General features: G+C 44.7%; 2 protein-coding genes across 10 annotated transcripts in view; one reads left to right on the forward strand and one right to left on the reverse strand.

The window, feature by feature from the left end:
- Positions 1–24,023, reverse strand: part of SHISA9 (shisa family member 9) — a 545,216-nt gene that overhangs the window by 427,187 nt on the left and 94,006 nt on the right. The gene's annotated exons all lie outside the window — the stretch shown is intronic.
- On the forward strand, positions 386–6,331 carry LOC146404538 (uncharacterized). 2 transcript variants are annotated; one of them, XM_085017605.1, is made up of 2 exons: positions 386–1,687; positions 3,463–5,665. In XM_085017605.1, exon 2 carries the CDS (start codon positions 4,898–4,900, stop codon positions 5,627–5,629), a length of 732 nt encoding a protein of 243 aa, XP_084873731.1. In that variant the 5' UTR covers positions 386–1,687; positions 3,463–4,897; the 3' UTR covers positions 5,630–5,665. The 2 variants fall into 2 exon arrangements, with proteins under 2 accessions (XP_084873731.1, XP_084873732.1); XM_085017606.1 differs by lacking the exon at positions 386–1,687 and having other exon boundaries at positions 3,610–5,497; positions 5,556–6,331.

Consider the following 24,023-nt stretch of genomic DNA (forward strand, 5'->3'; position numbering starts at 1 on the left):
AAGGCAAGGAAGCGTTCTCTTTACAGACTTTAGTGAGAGCCTGGCCCTACTAACACCCTGATTTCAGACTTCTGGACTCCAAAAATGTAAGAAAATAATTTTGTTGTGCTTGAAAGCCATGCAGTGTGCAGTAATTTGTTATCAAAAACAATCACATGACTCCGGAGTTCCCAACGTTGCACAGTGGGTTACAAACCCAGCAAATATCCACAAGGACATGGGTTCAATCCCTGGCCTCACTCAGTGGCTTAAGGATCTGGCATTGCCATGAGCTGTGGTGTAGGTCGCAGATGTGACTCGGATCCTATGTTGCTGTGGCTGTGGTGTAGGCTGGCAGCTGCAGCTCTAATTAGACCCCTAGCCTGGGAACTTCCTTATGCCACAGGTGTGGTTCTAAAAAAAGGCCAAAAAAAAAAAATCAATAAATAAAAATCACATGACCCTAATGCATCTTCTTGCCCAACATTTCCACCTCAACTCTTAGAGAAAAGAAAGGTCAGTCACGCAGTCTCCATCTTCTTCCTCCTCATCCCAGCTCCCAGGCTTCCTACTTCCCCTAAGAGGAGGAGCGGCTCATGTGAATGTTAGGATTTAAATACGTGGATTGAGCCACATTTTACTAGTGGGCACGGTAAGTAAGCCTGAAATATCAGAAGCCAAGCTCCCCTATTTTCCACTTCCTGCCCTCATCCTTAGAAGACTGTTTGGTACACATGCCCCTGGCAGGATCACTAGAAGACAATTTCTCATTGTCATCACTACTGTTTGGACTGGATAATTTTTCATGATGTGTGCATGGAAAGGAGGGGTCCTGTGTATTCTAGGATAGTGGGCAGCATCCCTGGCCTTTATACTCACTAGAGAGCAAGAACCACCCCCTCTCCACAGTGGCGATGATCAAGAATGACTGCAGGAGTTCCCCTTGTGGCTCAGCAGTAATGAACCTGACTAGTATCCCTGAGGTTGCCAGTTTGATCCCTGGACTTGCTCAGTGAGTTAAGGATCCACCGTGGCCATGAGCTGTGGTATAGATCACAGACACAGCTCAGATCTGGCATTGTTGTGGCTATAGTGTAGGCTGGCAGCTGCAGCTCCGATTCGACCCCTAACCTGGGAACTTCCATGTGCTGCACCTGCAGCCCTACAAAGCAAAAAATAAAATAAAAATGAAAAAGAATGACTACAGGCACTGCAAAATACCCCTGGGGAGCAGAGAGAGAGGCAAATTCACTCCTAGATGATTTTTTTCCTTCTCTGCAGGAGAATCTGGCACATGGGAGGCTTGTAGGAAGGGTAGAAACACACCACCATCTTTGTCCATGAGGTTGAATGAGCAAGCTCAGCCTGGCATGCCCAGCCCTTCCAGAGTCAAGAGAACCAGAAATAGAAATCTCAAGTTAGGTTTTCTGACCTTGCCCCAGTGGCAATCACCCAAGAATCCCAGTACTGGGGAGATATTAGGTGTTTGCAGATAAGAATAAAGACTTATGTCCTTGCATATAATTCATTCAAAGGCAGGTGAGTGAGAAAGCATCAAACTCATGCTGCATGTCTAAAAAGTAGAACCGCCAAGGTCTGGGAACTTATCCCTCTAAAATATCAAAGGTCAGAGTGCTCATCATGGCTCTGTGGTTTCAAACCTGACTAGTATCCATGAGTATGTGGGTTGAACCCCTGGCCTCACTCAGTGGGTTAAGGATCAGGCATTGCTGTGAGCTGAGGTGTAAGTTGAAGATGCCACTTGGATCCTGCGTTGCTGTGGCTGTGGGGTAGGCCAGCAGCTGTAGCTCTGATTTGACCCCTAGTCTGGAAACTTCCATATGCCATGAGTGTGGCCCTAAAAATCAAAAAATCAAAATAAAAAAATAAAGTATCAAGAGTCTACTGTAGTTTGGTACATTTGGACTATAAAAGACAAAAAGGAAGGGATACTGGATATTCAAAGAATATGCAAAAGCATATTGTTTTGTGCCATATTGTGTACCAGTCCTGTATGCCATACTGATATGGGCTGAATGTTTGTGCCCACCCCACTCGAAAAAAAAAAAAAAAAAACCTCACATTTTGAAGCCCTAAAAACCCAATGTGACTGTGATTGGAGATGTGGCCTTTAAAAGAATTCAGTTAACTCAGGTCTTAAGGTTGGGGCCCTGACCCGATAGGATTAGTGTCCTTAAAAGAAGATTCACCAAAGAGTGTCCTCTCTGTCTCGGTTTCTCTCTGTCTCTGTCTCTCTCTCCCTCTGTCTCCATCTCTCTTCATGCATACATACCTAGGAAAAGCCATGCAAGGACGTCTTGTGAAGTCACAATCTACAAGCCAGGAAGAGAGCCCTCATCAAAAACTAAATCAGCTGGAACCTTTGTCTCGGCCTTTGCAGCCTCCAAAACTGTGAGAAAATATATTTCTGCTGTTTAAGCTACTGAGTCTATGGCATTTTGTTATGGTTGCCTGAGCAGACCAAGACACATTCTAAGGAGTTTGGACTTTGTCCTGTAGGACAAAACTTTCCAAAGCTAAGTTCCTGGACATTCTGCATCAAAATCTTCAGAGACTCTGGAAAATACAGAAAACCCACATCTACTGGATCAGGTGCTCTGAAAGCTAGGCCTGGGAATCTGCATTCCCATAAGCTCACCACGTGATACTTAAGCACATTAAAATCATATGACCTTGGAGCTCTCTGGTGGCACGGTGGGTTAAGGATCCAGTATTGTCACTGCTATGGCTCAGGTCACTGCTTGGGGCAGGTTGGATCCCTAGCCTGAAAAACTCTATACGCCATGGGCATGGCCACAGACCCTAAACACATACATAAACATTCACAGACTGCTGCTCATCAACTCAAAATGTAATAATGTAACAATGCCATTTGCAGCAACATCAGCAGACCTAGAGATTATCATACGAAGTGAAGTAAGTCAAAGACAAATATCATATGACATCACTTAAATGTGGAATCTAAAAAAAAGCATAAGAATGAATTTATTTGCAGAGCAGAAACAGATTCATAGTTTTTGAAAATAAACTTATGATTCCCAAAGGGGACAGGTGGGAGGAGGAATGGACTGTGGGTTTGGGATTGGCATATGCATACTGTGGTATACGGAATGACTGGCCAAAGCAAAACTACTGCATGGCACAGGGAACTCCACCCAATATTCTATAATAATTAATATGGGAAAAGAATCTGAAAAAGAAAGGATGTGTGTTTAACTTGATCACTTTGCTGTAGAGCAGAAATTACCACATCATTTGAAATCATACTTCGATAAAACTTTAAAAAATTCCTAATACTACAGAACACTCACTAGGTCAAAACTGCCTTTCTTGGGGACTATGTTTTCAAATGTTCCAGAAGTGTCTAAAAAGTACCAAGTCGGAGTTCCCGTCGTGGCGCAGTGGTTAACGAATCCGACTAAGAACCATGAGGCTGCGGGTTCGATCCCTGGCCTTGCTCAGTGGGTTAACAATCTGGTGTTGCTGTGAGCTGTGGTGTCGGTTGCAGACGCGGCTCGGATCCCGCGTTGCTGTGGCTCTGGCGTAGGCTGGTGGCTACAGCTCTGATTCGACCTCTAGCCTGGGAACCACCATATGCCGCTGGAGCAGCCCAAAAAATGGCAAAAAGAAAAAATAGAAAGTACCAAATCAGCATGTTTCTGGATTTCCAGGATGGTTTTGAAGTCAAGTCCCTTCATGATTTCCTATAAAACCCCTTCCTTTAACACATGATGCTTTTGTGATACTTTCATGGTAAAGATCATCATAGGTCCCCTCTGTCAATCAACCAATAAAGAGAATGATCTGAATTTGGATTTGGTTACTGGCCTTGTAGGATGTGCCCAAAACAAACGTGTCTATGTGATGGAAACTCCACCAACAACTGGGAGACTAGCTTCCTACGTCTTCCTTCCAGAGACAAGAATATTCTCTGCCCTCATCACCACCCATTACACTGCCAACCACAAGGACTTATGTTTGTGAATTCAATTTTACTCCCCATCCCCCCACCCCACCGCCAGCATCTAAGCCACCAAAGATATAGACAATTTTAGGAATCCGTGGTGTGGAGAAAGACCGAGAAGACTCTCCAGCTGAAAGCACTAGGAGGGGTAAAACCATCAGAGGCTAAGAAGCTAAAGAAATTAATTTGTCTTTGTGAAATTGGCACCAGACTTCAAAGGTGTTGATGAATCAGCTGCTCCAGACACCTTTGATCTCCAGGAGGGAATCTGTGTCTACACTGAGAGTAACAGTCCCCTCCAGCTACGAACTACCCAGGCATCCTGCCTGCCTTCTCAAGTGATTTTAGGCTGGCAGGGTCCTCTCAGCCCCAAAGAGAATGAACCCTAGATGCTCAGAAGGCTTGGTTCAAAAATCAAGTTGAAAAAAATGCAATCTCTTCTCAATTTTCTGCAGGATTGAGGAATGGGGAGCATAAAGCAGAGTAAAGAGCACTGCCTTTGGAGATTCAGACCTGACTCTGAACTCTGCATCTACCGCTTATAAGTTGGGAAAATGGACTAACCTCCCTGAACCTCGATTTTCTCTGCTGTGAAGTGGGAACATTGCCTTTCAAGTCTGTTAAGAGAATTAAAAGACATTGCCTATGTGTTGAAAGTAGGAGGTTGGCCAGCTTTTACTGTACAGGGCCAGATGGTAACTATTTCAGGCTTTTCAGTGTCCTGTAGTCTCCATTCCAGCCACTCAACTCTCTGCCACTGCAGCACAAAAGCAGCCACGGATAATACATACCTCAACAGGCACGACTATGTTCTGATAGTAATTTATTTACAAAATACAGGCAGTCAGCTGAATTTGGCTCACAGGCTGTAGTGTGCCAACTCCTGGCTGAAGAGCATAGAGCCTAGTGTCTACACATGGAAGACAACCAAAAATGGCAGCTTTGATGATGATGGCAATGATGATGATGTTGACAATGGTGATGATGATGGTGATGGTGATGATGATGGTGGTGATGATGAAGGTGATGGTGATGGTGATGATGGTGGTGATGGTGATGATGATGGTGGTGATGGTGATGATGGTGATGGGGGTGATGATGATGATGATGGTGATGATGGCGATGGTGATGATGGCGATGGTGATGATGGTGGTGATGGTGATGATGATGGTGGTGATGGTGATGATGGTGATGGTGGTGATGATGAAGGTGATGATGATGGTGATGGTGGTGATGGTGGTGGTGATGGTGATGATGATGGTGATGGTGATGATGGTGGTGATGGTGATGATGATGATGGTGATGGTGGTGATGGTGGTGGTGATGGTGGTGATGGCGATGGTGATGATGGTGGTGATGGTGATGATGGTGATGGTGGTGATGATGATGGTGGTGGTGATGGTGATGATGATGGTGATGGTGGTGATGGTGATGATGATGGCGATGGTGATGATGGTGGTGATGGTGATGATGATGGTGGTGGTGATGGTGATGATGGTGATGGTGGTGATGGTGATGATGGTGATGATGATGGTGATGGTGGTGATGCTGATGGTTGTGATGATGGTGACAATGATTATGATGATGATAGCAAGGCTGATGAATGTGGAAGACCCACCCACCAGGCATCTGTTGAGTGCTTCTGCATGTCCCACCCTCTACTAGACACTGAAGGACAGAAGCACCAAGCAGAGCCTCACCTTCAAGGCATCTTCACACTTCAAATAGGTAAATACTGGGTGAAAAGGAATACAGCAATGGAAAGATATCAGAAGGATGTCTTTGAAGTCCTGTGACTCTGTAAGATTTTAAACAAAAGAACAAAGTCCCATGGTGAGGTCTGATTCCTCAGGGAGTGTGAGTGTGTGTGTGTGTGTGTGTTTGTGTGTTTCACAGTTTTAACTCTGATTCAAAAACCATGCCAGCCCTGTGTTGGGACAGACAGCATCACATCTCAGATTGGTGCAAAGCAGTCTTAAGTCTGGTTCAAAAACCACACCAGCCCTGTGCCGTGACAGACAGCATCACATCACAGACTGGTGCAAGATGAGATGCTCTCTGAAAATGCCCCTTTTGGTGCTCATGCTCTTTCTGGAGTCAGAAGGAATAACCCGGGATGTGATTTCGAAAGCCCTCCTGGTGGAGCTATTGCCAGTGTAAGGAAATAAGCACAAATGAAAGAGCCTGAATTGGATTAATTAAGGACATTATCACTTGCACTGTTTAATTACCTCCTAGCAGCCATTCCCAAACTGCTGTCAGAAGATGTTAACAAGTGTGCCCAGAAAATAAAAAGGGAAGGGTTGAAGGATTGTCAGAACTGCCCCTACCTTGAGATTCGCAACTGCGATTAGCCTATTAAACTCCTCTGAAGCCTAAAGCTGAGAATCCCATTTAAATCTGTTATCTGGGGAGGTAGGCTCTGGAGTCAGGCAAACTTAGAGGTTAATCTCAAATCTGACACCAGCTGTGTTAGCTTGGGCGTGTCCCTTTAACTGCCTGGTGCCTTGGTTCCTTGTCTATGAAATGGGGATAATAAAAATACCCACTTCATTGAGTCATATGAAATTGAAATAAGATGATGCAGGTGGCTCGCCTGGCACAGATTCTAGGTCTAGTAAGAGCTTAAAAAGGTATCTATTATTTTCTAAGCTGATTTGACCCCACTGACATCCAGATCCAGCAAGCTTTGGGAAAAGGTGGGGCAAATGGAGAGATGTGAAAAGCAATGTCATGTGCATTAAAGAAGATGGCCCTTTAGACCCAGCCTTCTTACAAGTTCATGGCAGGATATCTGGTGAATAAACGCAGGAAGGCTGGAACCTCTAAGGGCTGGAAGCTGGGGCATGGGGCGAGCAAACTGGGTGTGACCCCCTAGCCACCTTGGAACATACTCAAGTGTGTATCCACAGAGTCCATGGCCCCTGAGTCACTTCCAGAAGCCACTGGCTGTGTGTTCCAGGCAGATGAAAGCCCAGCTTCCTTGCAAGACTCTGACTATCACAGGCAAAAGCCTTGAAGGCCCCAGGCTAAGAAATAAAAGGCTGCCAGCATTCTTGTCTCCAGGCCCATCATTCCAGAGGAAGCCGGTGGCAGCCAGCCCTGGCACAGGACAAACAGCCTGCAGGGGCTGTGTTTCTGGTCAAAGCTGTAGGCTTCAGAGCTCATTAACACCAGGCGCTTGGAAGCCTGCCAATGCTGGTGTCCCTGATCTGGTTGGCAAGACCCACCTCGTTGCCATAAAGCCTCCTCTGATCCCAGCACGGAGCGTGGAAAGGTCCTGCCTCCGTGGCCCCTGACTGCTTAATCGATAATAGCTTCAGAGAGGGAACGAAAAGAGAGAGACAGGCAGCGGGAAAGGCTGGCCCCCTTCTCCCTGTCTCCCTCTACTCCCCCTCCCTCCGGGATGCTGAAAATAGCCTAATTAGATTGTCCCCTTGCCTGGGTGCCATGGAGATGGCAAGCACAGAGGCTGTGACAGCTCTCACACACACTTCTGAAAGTTGTCTCTCCTCCCGTCTGGCCGTCACTGATGGAGATGCAGGACCCCAGCACTGCAGCACCAGAGAAGAGGGAATGTCGCAAGGCAGTGGTGATGGGCAGATGATTTAAGTACAGAAAAGGATGCTCACCAAAGCACTGAGGAAATGCAACTATGGACCCTTGTATGAAACTGGCTGACAACGATGCTAACCCTCACCGCATTCTCTTGTGACCTGGTTTCTGTGGCCAAAACACTTAGTAAGCACTTATGTACAATGTGTAGTGGGCAGCAGGTTAAACATGGATGCACTGGCTGTTTCTCACGAAATGAAAAGAGAGTGCACTCCTGCCTAGAAGTCTGGCCTCATCTCCCCCACCTTGTTCCCCCTCCCACTTCCTAGGCTTTGGCCACACCAGCATTCTTCCAACACCTCAATCACACAAGCTGGTCCCCACCCCAGGGTCTTTGCACTTGCTGTTCCCCCTGGCACTCCCTGCCCACACATCTTCCATGGCTGACTCCACCTCATCATTTGGGTCTCTTCTCAAAGGAGAAGCAGGCCACCCTGATCATCCCACCACGTCGTTTTCTATAATATTATTGTTTTGTTTCTCCGTAGAAATGATCACTGTCTAAAATTATCTTTTGCATATGTTTTCTGCTTGCCCACCTGCCTAAGAACATAAGTTGCATTACAGTGGGCACTATGTCTCTCTGGTTTGCTGATGTCCTTTTTTTTTTTTTTTTTGGCTGCACCCACAGCATATGTAAGTTCCAGGACCAGGGATAGAACCTGCAACACAGCAGTGACCAGAGCTGCTGAAGTGACAACACCAGATCCTTAACCTTCTGCACCACAAGAGAACTCCGCAGAGTCCCTTTTTTAAATTAGATGCTCAATAAAAATACTTCTGGAAGAAATGAACAAGAATATCAGGGGAAGGGGACTGCAGTTCATCCAAGCAGAATATATTCATTCAACCAGCTCTTAAAGGCCAGATACTTGCTGTAGAAGGTATCTGGTTTAAAAATGCTTGATTATGAGATTTCAGAGCTTAACGAATAGAAATCCAGACTCAAAAAAACCTATAATGCTGATAATTGTGGTTTTCTGGTTATGTGATTTTACATACCTAAGATTTCAGCTAAAATTCTATGTCTGTTATTCTAATAACGTGCCAAGTATCTAAGAAATAATTTTAAGAATCTATAACACTGATGATTCTGACACTAAGAACCTCTTTGCTTCTCATTATTTATTGAAAATGGAATATTTTGAGCTAAGCACAGTATTCTGTTGTCTCAAGTAGAGGGTCTTAACATGGGGGGTTATTTTTTTAATTTTTTATAATAGTTGATTTACAATGTTCTGTCAATTTCTGCTGTACAGCCAAGTGAGTGATTAACATGGGGGTTTATAAGCCAGATCTGAGCCACTAATACCTTTTGTTTGAGCCCCTCAATGTCAGCCTAGAAAGTATTTTTTTAAAATTGAATTTATTGGAGTTCCTGCCATGGCGCGGCGGAAACGAATCCAACTAGGAACCATGGGGTTGCGGGTTCAATCCCTGGCCTTGCTCAGTGGGGTAAGGATCCAGCGTTGCTGTGAGCTGTGGTGTAGGTCACAGATGAGACTTGGATCCCGTGTTGCTGTGGCTGTGGCGCAGGCTGGCAGCTGCAGCTGCGATTGGACCCCTAGCCTGGGAACCTCCATATGCCGTGGGTGTGGCCCTAAAGAGACAAAAAGACAAAAAAATAAAATTGAATTTATTGCCAATATTTAAAATGTGGGATGTTCACCTTTTGAAAATTGAGGGGAGGTACTGGCTTGGAGTAGGATGGATTGGGAGTTTGGGATTATCCAATGCAAACTAGTATATAAAGAAAGGAAAAACAAGAAGGTCCTATTGTATAGCTAGGGAACTATAGTCACTATCCTGTGATAATGGAAAAGAATACACAAAGAATAGATATATAGATATACATAGATAGATGATCTGAGTCACTTTGCTATACAGCAGAAATGAACACAACATTGTAATCAGCTACACTCCAATAATTTTTTAAAAAGGCGCAAAACATAACATTAATACTTTTTTTTAAAAAAAACAGACTTCTGGCTTCTTTTTTTAATAGGAGGGAAAAAACAGCCATGCTGAGCCTCCACGCCCACTAAGCAATGACGGGCTGCACCGGGGTGTTGCCGGCCTCCTCCAGGCAAGACACAGGTGCTGCCATTTACCATCTCACAGCAGGGCCTTCATCTTGGCTGCCTGGCCCTTGCAGGCACTTGAATTTGCAACCCTGACTATGAAGCCCCAGGATCCTGTGATTTTGAATCTGAGTTCTAGTGTGCACTTGAGACTCTTGCAAACTGACTAAAATAAGTAAAGCTACAGAAAAGAATCTGCTGCAGCAGCATCTGTAGACAGATTCTTCAGAGGTTTCTGATTCCAGCTTTTGGCCCTTCAGCCTTCCCCATATCTCCTGGTGCTGAAAATAATATGCAGGACAGAGAGAAGGGACAAAGGAAATGAGATTGTTGCAGAACACAGACCTTCCTGCAAATAAAGACCCCCACCCCCATCCTGACATATGACCCAGAGCAAGGCCTCACTTTTTTTTTTTGCTTTTTAGGGCTGCCCCCAAGGCATATGGAAGTTCCCAGGCTAGGGGTCAAATCGGAGCTACAGATGCTGGCCTATACCACAGCCACAGCCATGCCAGATCCAAGCCATGTCTGTGACCTACACCACAGCTCACAGCAATACCAAATCCTTAACCCATTGAGAGAGGCCAGGGATTGAACATGAATCCTCATGGATACCAGTCAGATTCTTTTCCGCTATGCCACAATGGGAACTCCCTGGCCTTGGATCTCTTATCTTGACTTTGCCCCTGCTGACACTTCCTGCAATGTCCTCCCCAACCCTTTCTAGCCACGTGAGATGCAGAGCAAGTCTCACACCCTCTACTAGGCAGAGAAGTCCAGAATCCAGCTCAAAACCAGACTGTCTGGAGCCAGTTTCCAGCGCCTCCATCCACAGCTGGGAAGTTGGAGCTTAACCTTTCTGCCCTCTAGCTTATTTCCACATTCATCAAGTGAGATTATTATAACAGCAAGACCATGAGTTGTTGCGATGTTGAAATGAGGAAAAAAAAAAAAACATACACAGAGACACACCCCCTTAGAACAGAGCCTGAGACACAGTCAATGCCCACTCAACGCCCGTTAACTGTTAACTTTTAATATTCCCCGTCCTCATCGGGGTTCTTCTCCAATTTACAAGGGCTTTAAAACTGCTGATTGGTAGTTAAAAATGGTCTTGTGTTGCTCACTTACTGTTTTATGGATATTTTGTAGTCATTATATTACATTCGTTTAGCCAGTCATCAAACTTTTCTTTAAGGCACTATCTTAGTTGGGCAGAGGCAGACATTGAGATAAAGATTTGACTAAAGACTCTCATACTGAATGAAGTACGTCAGAAAGAGAAAGACAAATACCATATGATATCACTTATATCTGGGATCTAATGTATGGCACAAATGAACCTTTCCACAGAAAAGAAAATCACGGACATGGAGAACAGACTTGTGGTTGCCAAGGGGGAGGGGAAGGGAGTGGCATGGACTGGGAGCTTGGGGTTAATAGACGCAAACTATTCCCTTTGGAACAGATGAGCAATGCGATCCTGCTGTGTAGCACTGGGAACTCTGTCTAGTCCCTTATGATGGAGCCTGATAATGTGCGAAAATAGAATGTGTACATGTATGTATAACTGGGTCACCACGCTGTACAGTAGGAAAAAAACTGTATTGGGGAAATAACATTAAAAAAATAAAAATAAAAAAATAAAAGGTGAGCTGACCAAAAAAAAAAAAGATTTGAGCGTGCTGTGTAGCCCAAAGAACTCTACCCACTATTCTATAATCATCTGTGTGGGGAAAGAATCTGAAAGTGGATGGATGTGTGTACACTGAGAACTGAATCACTTTGTTGTGCAGCAGAAATGATCATGACCTTTAAATCAACTTCAATAAAGTTTGTAAAAAAAAAAAAAATGATGTGGGTGAAACCGTTTATTTGAGACAACAATCCCAGGAAGTCCCAGGAGAGGAGTGGGGACAGGATATAAGGGGAGGGTGTGTTGAGGGTGTGTCCACTGACACCACTGGAGCACCACGGGGACCTCTGGGAGAGCATGTAAAAATTATCTCATACTTGTTGCACGCAAGGACTGAGGATGCTGGGCTACGAATCCACCAATGCCCATCCTATTTAAAAAACAGACATTTTCATTATAATTTACCCACTGATGTGCCCTAAAATGTTAACTTCCTGACACTTCCATCCTGCTCTGTTCACATTCTAGGCATGCTCCAGCAGAGAAAGCCCTTGGGCAGAGTCACATGTGCTTGCAAGTAGACACCTGCAGCTGGTATGGGAAAGGTGAAAGCTGAAGGAGTAAGAGCAGGGCAGCAATGACACCTGTTACAGTCACCTACAAGTGCCGGGCCCTAGCAATACTAAGACACTGCTCCTTCCATTGTGGGATTTAAAAGAGAGTCCTACATCTACCGACCCCAAGCTCCCCATGCATCCCACTCCCTCCCCCTCCCACTTGGCAACCACAAGTCTGTTCTCTATGTCTGTGAGTCTGTTTCTGTTTTGTAGCTAGGTTCATTTGTGCCATATTTTAGATTCCATATATAAGGGATATCATATGGTATTTATCTTTCTCTTTCTGACTTACCTCACTTTATTACCTTTAGAATGGATAAGCAATGAGGTCCTACTGTATAGCACAGTAGGGATAGAACATGATGGAAGACAGGATGAGAAAGAGAATGCATATATATGCCTGGGTCATGCTGCTGCATAGCAGAAACTGGCACAACACTGTAAATCAACTATAATAAAAAATGTTTAAAGAGAGTCATGCAAACACACATGTGCAATGACAATTGTAGAGGCAAGCTGGATGACAGAGCACAAGTGGAGTCTGAGGGAGGGAGAGGCCAGGCTATGCGGGGGGAGGAGGGGTGGGAAATAGCTGCAGAGAAGAAGGAGAAGGGTTGTGGGGTCGCAATCAAGCAACTGAGAGTAAGTCTGCCTAGGTCAAGCAAGAGCTCAGGCTGGGAAAGTGTACCGAGTGGGGACAGGTCACAATGGGCCTGGAAGGCCATGTTTTAAAGCTTGGGTTCTCTTCCTAGGTCCAGGGAAGCCCCCCCAATTTTTAAGTAATGGAGCAATGCGAGATTATTGGGATCGTCCATCCCTGTAACTGCATTAGGGAGATAAAATGAAAGGACGCAAGAAAACAGTAGGGCAGAGAGAGCAACATGGTGGCCACTGCAATACATACAGGCATGAGATAAAGCGCCCCTGTGCTAGGAGGACAGAGAAGAGAACGCCGCTACAGGAGATGTGGGAACTACAAGACTGGGAACCTATTGGGTATGGGGGTGTGGAAGGAGGGTGGCGTCTAGAGTCTCTATTCTCTGGTTTGAGGAACCAGGTGGTGGAAAGAACCATCTGCTGAGATCCCTAAAAGAGGAGGAGGGGCTGGTCTGATGGAAGAGATGATGAATGTCTTTGGGGGCGTCCAATAGAATGTCATGTATACATGCGGCTACCTGAGAGGTGAGCATGGGAGACAGACATTCTTTGAGGGCAAGGACTTGGTCCGTATTATTATCTGTGTTATCTGTATTATCCCTGTATTATCTCTAACATCTAGAATAGACCCTCAATATGCACATAGATAGTACCCTGAAAATACCTGTTGAGAGAATGAAGGAGAATATCTGTTTGGGGGTTGGGGCTGATCAGCATTGAACTAGCCCTGAGGCAGCGGGTGTGCAGAAAATATGGATCATGGTGAAAAGACTGCTGAAGATGCCTATAGTTAGAAACAGGCGGGAAAAGAGTAGCCTGAGCTGTATGGTCTGAGAGGTGGGAGGGAGGCAGAGGAGAAAGGCGAGCATGATACCAAGGGAGGGGTGAGTTTCAAAGATCAGTGAGTGGTCCATGGGGTCAGACATGAGATGTAACTGAGGAGGCTGGAGCAGAGAGCACATTCGATTTGGTGATGGATGCCTATGTCCCCCAGTGAGTAGGGAACAGGTTCCCAAGGTCTAACACACTTCATTTCCTCATGTCTTCCCTCACTTGTGCGCCCAACAGATATTTACTCGATACCTATTGTGAGCCAGGCAGCATGCAAGGTACTGGCAATGCAATAATAAACAAGACAGATAAAAATGTCAGATGAATGAATGAAAGAACAAATGAATGAAGACATGAATGAATCAAGTCCCCAAGTGACTTGCAAAGTCCTTGAGGACAGAGCTCTGAGTCATGCTTCACTGGCATCCTCTTTGCCCTCTGCCACAAGTTGGAGAGACCAAGAAAGGGCTCAATAAATATTGACCGAGTGTCAAGGGCTGACTGGTGTGTTGATATAGTGGCAGGGGAGGGGACCCCGCTCCTCCCCCATTTCACTGCTGATGGCTTGGGGTTTGACCTCTCCCATCCCAGGTTTAGGAAACAAGCCAAGGGACAGGTGTTCAGAGAAAACACACCCACCTAGATTGCTGAGGTCACTCTGGCCCCTTCCTTTGGGGAGGCAGGGAAGAGTCTGGCAGCTTATTTTTTGCTTTCCTTCAAATGATGCAAATCCTCAAATGTGAGTCTCTTCTTTGCACAGATGATATGCTAGCTAATAAAAGCTCGTCTGAAATCAGTCTCTTGGAGAGAGAGAGAGAGAGAGAGAGAGAGAGAGAGAGAGAGAGAGTGTGTGTGTGTGTGTGTGTGTGTGTGTGTGTGTGTCTTCACTGCCCATCTGTAGCCTGAGCTGCAGAGAGACATATGCCTTTGTGGGTGACTTTGCAAGTGAAAAGGACTCCAACATTCTGTGCTCGACTCTCTGCAATAAGAGCCTCCTACTGCTTCAGACCTTCCCTGCTCACAAGCTGAGGTCACCCAAGAGAGGCCATGTGGCGACAATGCTTTTCCAAATGGACAGCAGTCCCTGGGACACTGGTGCCTAAAAGGCAACATGTCTGTTTGCAAAGAGCACCTGCTTCTTGTCCCCACCAGTATCCACTCTCCTTTCTCTGGTCACAGCTCCTCCCCTCTCCCACTCACCAACCAGGTGGGCAGTGGGACCGACACCAGTGCCCAATTTCAGGGACTGGCACTTGTCCCAGGCCTGGCCAATTAGAAGGTCCCACTGTCCTGAGTGATGGAAGTAGGGATGAGAAAACATTCAGATTCATCCAGTGAGAGTCAATCCCAAGACCCTCATGGGAGATTTTTCTCCCAGAAGCAAAGATTTGGAGTTAAATGCCACCTCTGCCACCACTCGCTAGCTGTGTGCCTTTGGACAAATGACTGAACTTCTCTGAGCCTCGTTTTGCTCACTGGCAAAATGGGGACCCATCCACATGGTGCTTGGAGAAGCAGGATGACACACGGTAGGTGCCTCATAAATACTGGCTGGCCTTCACCCTCACTCCATCTTCTTCTCCCTGTACACTTCTTAACAGCTGATCTCATCTGTCCTGAAACCTTCCAAAACTCCTAAATTTAAACATCCAGCACTGGAGTTCCCGTTGTGTCTCAGCAGCTTACAAACCCAACATAGTATGCGTGAGGGTGCAGATTGGATCCCTGACCTCGCTCAGTGGGATAAGGATCTGGCATTAACCTAAGCTGCAGGGTAGGTTGCAGATACAGCTCAGATTGGTGTTGCTGTGGCTGTGGTGTAGGCCAGCAGGTGCAGCTCTAATTTGACCCCTAGCCTGGGAACCTCCATATGCCACAGGTGCAGCCCTAAAAATAAACAAACAAACACAAAAACAAATATCCAGCACTGATTTCTCTTCTGATCTCCAGACTCATCTATTCAGGGGCTGACTTGGCAACTTTGTCTGGCTGTCTCCCAAAGGTCCCAAATTTACCAGTGCTTCAAATCAACTGAGTGAGCCACTCTTCCCCCCACCAACTCCCTGAACCATTCAGTCACCTTCAGCTCAGAAATGGTACCTCCACTGATCTCAAATGACCAACCCAGAAATCCAGGAGGCATCCAGGAGGCCTCTGTCTCCCGTCATCTAAACTAAACCATCACCAGGTTCAGTTGATTGTATCGCCCATTTATTTTTTGAATCTATCCCCTTTTCAACATGTCCCCCATCCCACCCTAGGCCCAATCACCATCATCTCCTGCCTGCACGACAGCACCAGTCCACTCTAGACGAAGCATCTAGAGCATCTCTTAGTAAAATATAAATCTGGCTGAGGTCAGCCCTGCTGCTTAATTCCTTCCAGTGGCTTCCTGGGGAGTGATTAGAATAAAAATATAATTCTTACCTTAAATCAAAAAGAGAGCATGAACTAGTCCTGCCCAGCTTTCTGGCCTCACCACACCATGCCTCTGGCCCTGACTCTGGCGGTATTTAACACACAGGTCTGGCTCTGGTTCTTGAATGACCATGGGCTCCTTGTTGAGCCTTGATGGTATAACATCTTTAAAATGGACAAGATGTAGTTCCATTTTAAATGGACAAGTTGGTCACTGGGGACACTTCTGGATCTGTCAAAAGCTAAGCTTTCTCCTATAGCTCCTTTGAGGTGAGCTTAAGAGACTCACATACATGTAGAATGGAAAATTACTCAGACGTAAAAAGAAATAAAATAATACCACTTGCAGCAACATGAGTGGACCTAGAGATTATCATACTAAGTGAAATAAAGTAGAGAAAGACAAATATCATACGATATCACTTACATGTGGAATCTAAAAAAATAATACCAAAGAACTTACTTACAGAACAGAGATAGATTCACAGCTAGAGAAAGCAAACTTCTAGTTATGAAAGGGGAAAGGGGGGAGGGATAAATTAGGAACTGGGGATTAATATATACATATACTGTATATAAAATAGATAACCAACAGGGACCTATTGTATAACACAGGGAACTATAATCAATATCTTATAATAACCTATAATGAAAAAGAATCTGAAAAGGTATAGATATATATATGGGTGTGCAAATATGTACACATACACACATACATATGTGCAACTGAATCGCTTTGCTTTACACATGAAACTAACACAACATTGTAAATCAACTATACTACAATTTAAAAAAAAAAAAAAGAACACATACCCAGCAGCACATGGTTTATCCAACATCCGTTAGTCTTGCCACACAGAATATTACGGATGTTGTCACTTCTGGTTACTATTTGCTGTTGTTAGTAGTATTTGCAGATTGCTTTGATGCCCTCTGCCTTCTAACAGAAAGAAGTTTTCTTGCCATCTGAGCAGGTTGGGTTTTTGCACATGGCCAAAACAAGTAATTCTTGGAAATATACCAGCATTTGAAAAGTTCAGAATCCATCAAGCTCAGGGAGACAAAGGCTTTGAGGGCAGAGAGATCTGAGGTCTAAATCTGGATTTGGCCATTTTCGAACTTACGTAACTTGGAGCAAAATGGGTCGCATTCTTCCCATGTTTGAAGCCCTGCCACGGTTCCCTGGTGACGTGGGGCTAAAGTCCCAGGTCTTTAAAGACTTTATAAGACCCTGCATGATCTGGCCACTGCCTACTGCTCTGATCTCCTTCTGCACCACGCCCCTCCCATCTCTCACTCTGCTTCAGCCGCACTGGCCTTCTGGCTCCTGAAAGCTCGTCCACTTGGAGGTTTGTACACATGCTGTTCCACCCTTGACAATACCAACGCTTCAGACTTCAGCCCAATGCTATTCTTTTAGGGATTTCTTTGATGGCCTCCTCAGCCCCAAGGCTCAATCTAATGTCCTTCTTAGATGCACTCCTTCCAGTTCTATTTCTCCGCATATATCATGATTGTTATTCACTGCTTAGTTGAGAAGGCATTTTTGAGCTTACTCCTACTAGAACGTAAGCCCAATGAAGACAAGGACCCCTGACTCTCCCCCAGGGCATTGCCAGCTCCTAGGGCAGTGCCTGGAATTTAGATTTTTTTTTAAGTTTTTCTTTTATTTTTTTATTTCCTGAATACACTATTTTTGTTTCTACTGTACAGCATGGTGACCTAGATCTTTAGCACATGAACGAATGACTGTTAAGTGACTTAACCCCTTGTGGCCTCTGCTTTTGCACAAGAAAAATGGTCAGGACTAACTCTTGGGATGATTGCAGGGAGAAGCAGCGTATTTCTACAGGCCTGTTATCAAACATGGCACATGTTAAGGGGATTCATAAAAGGTCACGGTTCAGGGATGCAGAGCTCAGTGTTTCCAAACCCAGCTCTTCCGATTAGTAGCCACATGACAACGAACATGTGACTCCTCTCTGATCACTCAGAGCTGTGGCAGGGGATTAAGTGAGATCTTGTTGATGAAGGTCCTGGCATATAATAAGCACTTTATAAAACCCAAATGCTATTATTCTAAGTCAGGTCAGTGTTTTTCACCACAGGGAGCTTTATAAAGCACGGATAGCCAGGCCCCATTCCAGACCAATCAAATCTATCTGGGGAGTTCCCATTGCGGCTCAGGAGTAACAAATCTAACCAGTATCCATGAGGTTGCAGGTTTGATCCCTGGCCTTGCTCAGTGGGTTAAGGATCTGGCGTTGCCATGAGCTGTAGTGTAGGTCACAAAAATGGCTTGGATCCTACAATGCTGTGGCTGTGGTACAGGCCTAGAGCTGCAGCTCCGATTCGACCCCTAGCCTAGGAACTTCTATGTGCTGAGATTGAGGCACTAAAAAGCAAAAAAAAAAAAAAAAATTTTTTTTGTCTTTTTTTTTTTTTTTTTGTTATTGTTGTTGTTGCTATTTCTTGGGCCACTCCCGCGGCATATGGAGGCTCCCAGGCTAGGGGTTGAATCGGAGCTGTAGCCACCGGCCTACGCCAGAGCCGCAGCAACGCGGGATCCAAGCCACGTCTGCAACCTACACCACAGCTCACGGCAACGCCGGATCATTAACCCACTGAGCAAGGGCAGGGACCGAACCCGCAACCTCATGGTTCCCAGTCGGATTCGTTAACCACTGCGCCACGACGGGAATTCCCCCAAAATTATTTTTTTATCATTTATTTGTACATATATTTTTTCTACTGTATAGCGTGGTGACCCAGTTACACATACATGCATACACTTTTTTTCTCACATTACATGTTCCATCATAATTGACTAGACAAGAGTTCCCAGTGCTGCACAGCAGGATCCCATTGCTAATCCATCCCTTTTAATCTATTTCTCTGGGAGAGGGTCCCAGGCATTGGTGCTTTTCCCAACATTTTTACTATGAACACTTTCAAGCACACAGAAGAGTCAAAGGATTTTTACTCATACCCACAACCTAACTTATACATTTAACATTTTACTATTCTTGCTTTATCACATATTTATCCATCTTTCCACCCATCAATTCATACTCATTTTCTTTTTGCATTTCAAAGTAAATTGCAGACAGCAGCACATTCTCCACTAAATACTTCTGCATGACTGTCACGTCATTAACTAAAGTTCGATATCTGTTGATATTTTTCTCTTTGGAGATAAAATCGATGTAGAATGTAACACACAAATCTGAAGTAGACCATTTTATGGGTTCAACATTATGTTACGTATACCCATGTAACCTCGATCTGTACTGAGGCACAGAACATCGCCTCAGAAAGTCCATCATACACTTCCTCAGTCAATCCATACCTCTACTCCCCAGAATCAGTCACTGCTCTGATTTTTTTCTACTATGGATTAGTTTGGGGCACTGCAGGTTTAAATCTTCGAGAGGAGATTCTTTGTTTATATATATGTATGTATGTGTGTGTGTGCGTACATATATATATATATATATGATGATTTTTATTTTTCTCATTATAGCTGGTTTACAGTGTTCTGTCAATTTTCTACTGTACAGCATGGTGACCCAGTTACACATACACGTATAGATTCTTTTTTCTCACATTATCATGCTCCATCATAAGTGACTAGATACAGTTACATCCAAAAAATCAGAATATACATTCTTCTCAAGTGCACATGGAACACTCTCAAGGATTGATCACATACTGGGGCACAAAACTAACCTCGGCAAATTTAAGAGTACAGAAATCATTTCAAGTATCTTCTCTGACCACTATGGCATGAAACTAGAAATCAACCACAGGAAAAGAAATGAGAAAAAATTTACTACGTGGAAACTAAACATGCTACTAAAATAAAAAAAATAAATAAATAAATAAATAAATAAAAAAAAAGGTCAATGAGGAAATCAAGAAGGAAATTAAAAAAATACTTCAAGACAAATGAAAATGAAGACACAACCACTCAAAATCTATGGGATGCCTTTGGAATGGATAAGCAACGAAAGGAGATTTTTGTGATGTCAAGACTCTTTTGGGATAGAACATGATGGAAGAGTGTATGGGGGAAAAAATCTATGTATATGTATGACTGGGTCACTATGCTGTGTAGCAGAAATTGACATACCCCTATAAATCAACGAGACTCTAATAAAAAGGGAAGAAAACAAAGACTCCGAACCAAAGGCTCAGGTAAATGCATTTACCCTAGTGAGTCTCAGGAAAGGGGAAGAGATCCAGGGAGTAATAGAAACGCCTCCTGACCTTGAGTCAGTGGGCCCGTGGGATCGCCCAGGTAGACGGGGAGGAAAAGAAGCAAACACCAAGGACTGCACAGGCTACAGTTCCATTTATATATTACTCAGAAGCATGTGAAGCTACTTTATGGTGAAAGAAATCAGAACAGGGCATGAGTGGGGCCGGCTGAGAAGGGGCATAAAGGAATCTGGGGGGTGATGAAAAGGTTTTTCATCTTGATAGAGGAGGGGGTGACATGAATCTATGCATCTGTCAAAACTCATTGAATTGTCCACTTAAGCTATGTGCAGTTCAGTGCGTGTAAATGCTACTGATTAAAAAAAAAAATTCAAGGCTAAGCATTCAGCAGTTGGGGGCTGCAGACGCCAATTACACACACTGAGTGGTTTTATCCCAGAAGACTCGGCACTGGGTGACTTACATAAAACTAATTTTGGCAGTCATTTTTCCAATTTTCTTAACATTTTTTTTTCAAAACCAAAATATTATTCAGCATTCCAAAATAATAGACCAGAAGGCAGTTTTCTATCTACAGTGGAAATCAGCTACACCCTCAGGGCTCCCTCTTCCATCCTATAAGATCCCTGAGATACATCCAAAGATCCTTAGAGATCATGGATCTAAGTTTGAGAACCACTGATCCAAGTCAGCTAACCAGGTTGCTGAGTTCAGTTGCACAGCTGAGCACTGAACAACTCTAGACTATGATGTGAATGGTGTCACTTAGAGGTGTGCAATGCTGCAGCCCTAGGGGTCACGCTGGTAACAAAAGCAAGTCAAATAGGGCTGGAAAAGGAGATAAATGGTAACTAGCACTTAGGCAAGGCACCAAGCTCAAGAGATCGTGGTAGGGCTTGTAGCAAACTGGTGAACACAGCCCTGTTAAAGGTAAGGAGAGCTGCTACTAACCTCCAGCTGATTGTTGCTATGGGGGAAAACCAGCACAGCCCTGCCAAATCTGAATTTTTCTCAAGAGAAGCCAAAAATCTGGATTTCCTATGATGCCTCCCAGTTTTAAAATGCTGGGATTTAAATTTGCCTTAAAAGAATTATGTAGCCCAAATCAAATGTATCTCCAAGACAAATCTGCTTTCTGGGTCACCAATTTGCAGCTTTTGGTTTATGACTTTTATCAAAAAGTAGCTGAGTTCTTGGCAACAAATTAAAAAAGGCATGTATGCATCACCCTCCTCCCTATGTCCTGGATAGATCCAGGAATTGGAGCTGTCTGCCTTCTGAGAGTCGGGAGACTTTAGTTACACCTCCTTGCACTTTCCAAGGAATTACGTAATCGGCATTACCAGAGAGGCAGAAACCCCAACTCCAGAAGCACAGGAAGAGCTATCGTACTGCTTCCTGCATATCCATCCGTCCCTTATCCAGTATTGCACCTGAGTGGCTGCCATTGTGAAGGCAGAGATTACAGAACTGTGGTACCCAGATCCCAACCTCAAGCAGCTCAGTATAAGCATCATTTAAATGAATAAATAAGGAGTTCCCATTGTGGCTAAGTGGGTTAAGAACCTGACTAGAACCCATGAGGAGGTGGGGTTCAATCCTTGGCCTTGCTCAGGAGGTTAGAGATCTGGCATTGCCGCAAGCTATAGCACAGGTCGCAGATATGGCTTGGATCCAGCATTGCTGTGGCTGTGGTGGAGGCCAGCAGTTGCAGCTCCAATTTGACCCCTAGCCTGGGAACTTCCATAGGCTGCAGGTGTGGCTAAAGGAAAGGAAAGGAAAATTTTTTTGAATTTTTAAAAATTAATGGAAAAACAAGATAGAATTGCTTGATTAAAATACTCATTAGAGCATCTCAAGGCAGAATTTTCTAAACAAATGCAGAGAAATAAATGCAGGCATCTTCCTTTCAAACCCTTCTTCCATACAATCCTGTTGAGAAATCTTCTGAGGCTTAGAACTCTAATGATAGGAGGGTAGAAGCCAAATGAAGGAGCAGCAGAAAGCAGGGATAAATTCAGAAACCAAACCAAACCATCATGTTTGTTGGGCTGAAGTCCAGACAGACATTCACAAGACACTCTTGTTTGAGGTTGAGACATCCCTCTTCAGGTCAGTGTTTCTCAAGTGAGGTCCATGAACCTCAGAGATTCATCTGGGGAGTTTCTTAAAAATTCAAATTCCTGGGTCCTACCTGAGGTCTACGGAGTCAGAATTTCCATGTGTGCGGCCAAGGCACCTACTTTTTCAGCAAGCATCATCAAAAGATTCAGACACACCACTGTTTAAGAAACAATGGCACAAAAGATCAGAAGATCTTACCCACTCTTGTAGCTTTGAATATTGTTGACACATCAGTTTAAAAAAAAAAAAAGTCTGTCTTTATCCCAGAACTGTCTTGTGAGATATGTATCCCAAGATACATAAGACCATCTATATAGACTTGATATCTCTACATGGGCACCTCAGAAGTATCTCAAATCCGCAATAACAAAACTGAACGCTTTTTTTTTTTTCCTTTTACAGCCATACCTGCGGCAGATGGAAGATCCCGGGCCAGAGATCAAATTGGAAATGCAGCTGCAGCCTACACCACAGCCATGGCAACACAGATCAGAGCCAAATCTGTGACACACACCACAGCTTGTAGCAATGCTGGACCCTTACCCACTGCGTCAGGCCAGGGATCAAACCCAGATCCTCACAGAGACAACATCGGGTCCTCGACCTGCTAAAAGCCACAACAGAAACTCCAAAACTGAACTTTTGATCTCCTTTTTTTTTCTTTTTTAAAACTATAGTTGATTTACAATGTTGTATCAATTTCTTCTGTACAGCAAAGTGACCCAGTCATACACAGACATACATTCCTCTTGATCTTCTGTATAAAAGGTACCTCTATTCATCCCAGCTGCTTATGCCAGAAATATAGGAATCATCCTTGACACCATTATTTTTCTCACCCCATGACCTCGTATTATCACCAACCATGATCCACTGATTACCAGTTCTATCTCTGAAAGGGTCAAGTTTTGCTGCAGTCACAAAGAACTCCAAAATCTTCGTGGTAGAAGCCACAGGGAGTCAGCAAGGGCTCCGCCTAACTCTGCTGAGCTTATTCTCAAGATGCAGGTCAAGCTCAGGTCTACACCACATGTCTCCTCACCGCAGAACCAGGGTGGCGGAGAACCACCGCCATGACTGATCTGGGGCTTGCCCTTCTCATGGCTAATGACAGGAACACAAGAGGCTGGTAGACACATCCACATCCTCCTAAAGCCTCTTCTCAAATGGTCCTCTATTGGTTCTGCCCATATTCCATTTGTCAAAACATGTCACGTGGCCAAGCCCAGAATCAGCGGAGTGGGGAAGTACACTCTTCCTAGGGTAGAGCAGAAGGTGAGTATTTGCAGAGCTTTGATACAGTCCTCCGTCACGTTCAAAATATATCCCAGATTCACCCACTTCTCTCCATCACCACGGCTCCCACCCTGGTCTGAGTCAACATCCTCTCTCGGCTGGATGTCCACTAAGCCTCCCAACTATTCCCCTGCCTTCCCATGGCTCCTCCAATCTCTTCTCCACAAAGAAGCCAGCATGATTTGTATTCAGGGTTGATCAGCTCGTGTTGGGCTCCCCAGTGGCTTCCAATGCACTCAGGAAAAAAAATCCAAATTCTGTGTCCCGTCCTCGAAAGCCCTTCAAAAGCTGCCTTCTGATTATCTCTCTATCCCAGGGATACGGAGCCTGCAGTACCTGGACCCCCATCAGGTATATAGCTTCATTGCCTCTACTTTCCACCCTCACTCATGCTGCAGCCACACTGGCCTGCCTTCAAGTTCCCTTAACACACCACCCTCTTTCCTGTCCCCCCAGCCACTCTCTCTACCTGGATCCCATTCTCGATGCCATTCTCTCCACCTGGAATGGCCTTCCCATTCTCCTCACTACCTGGGCTTCCTCCTTTTCACCTTGCAGATCTC

This window comes from Sus scrofa, chromosome 3, assembly GCF_054392235.1.
Source record: "Sus scrofa isolate SSC_HxYL_T2T_F1_AM1 chromosome 3, Sscrofa_HxYL_maternal_Yorkshire_Landrace_v2.0, whole genome shotgun sequence".
NCBI classification, from domain to species: domain Eukaryota; kingdom Metazoa; phylum Chordata; class Mammalia; order Artiodactyla; family Suidae; genus Sus; species Sus scrofa.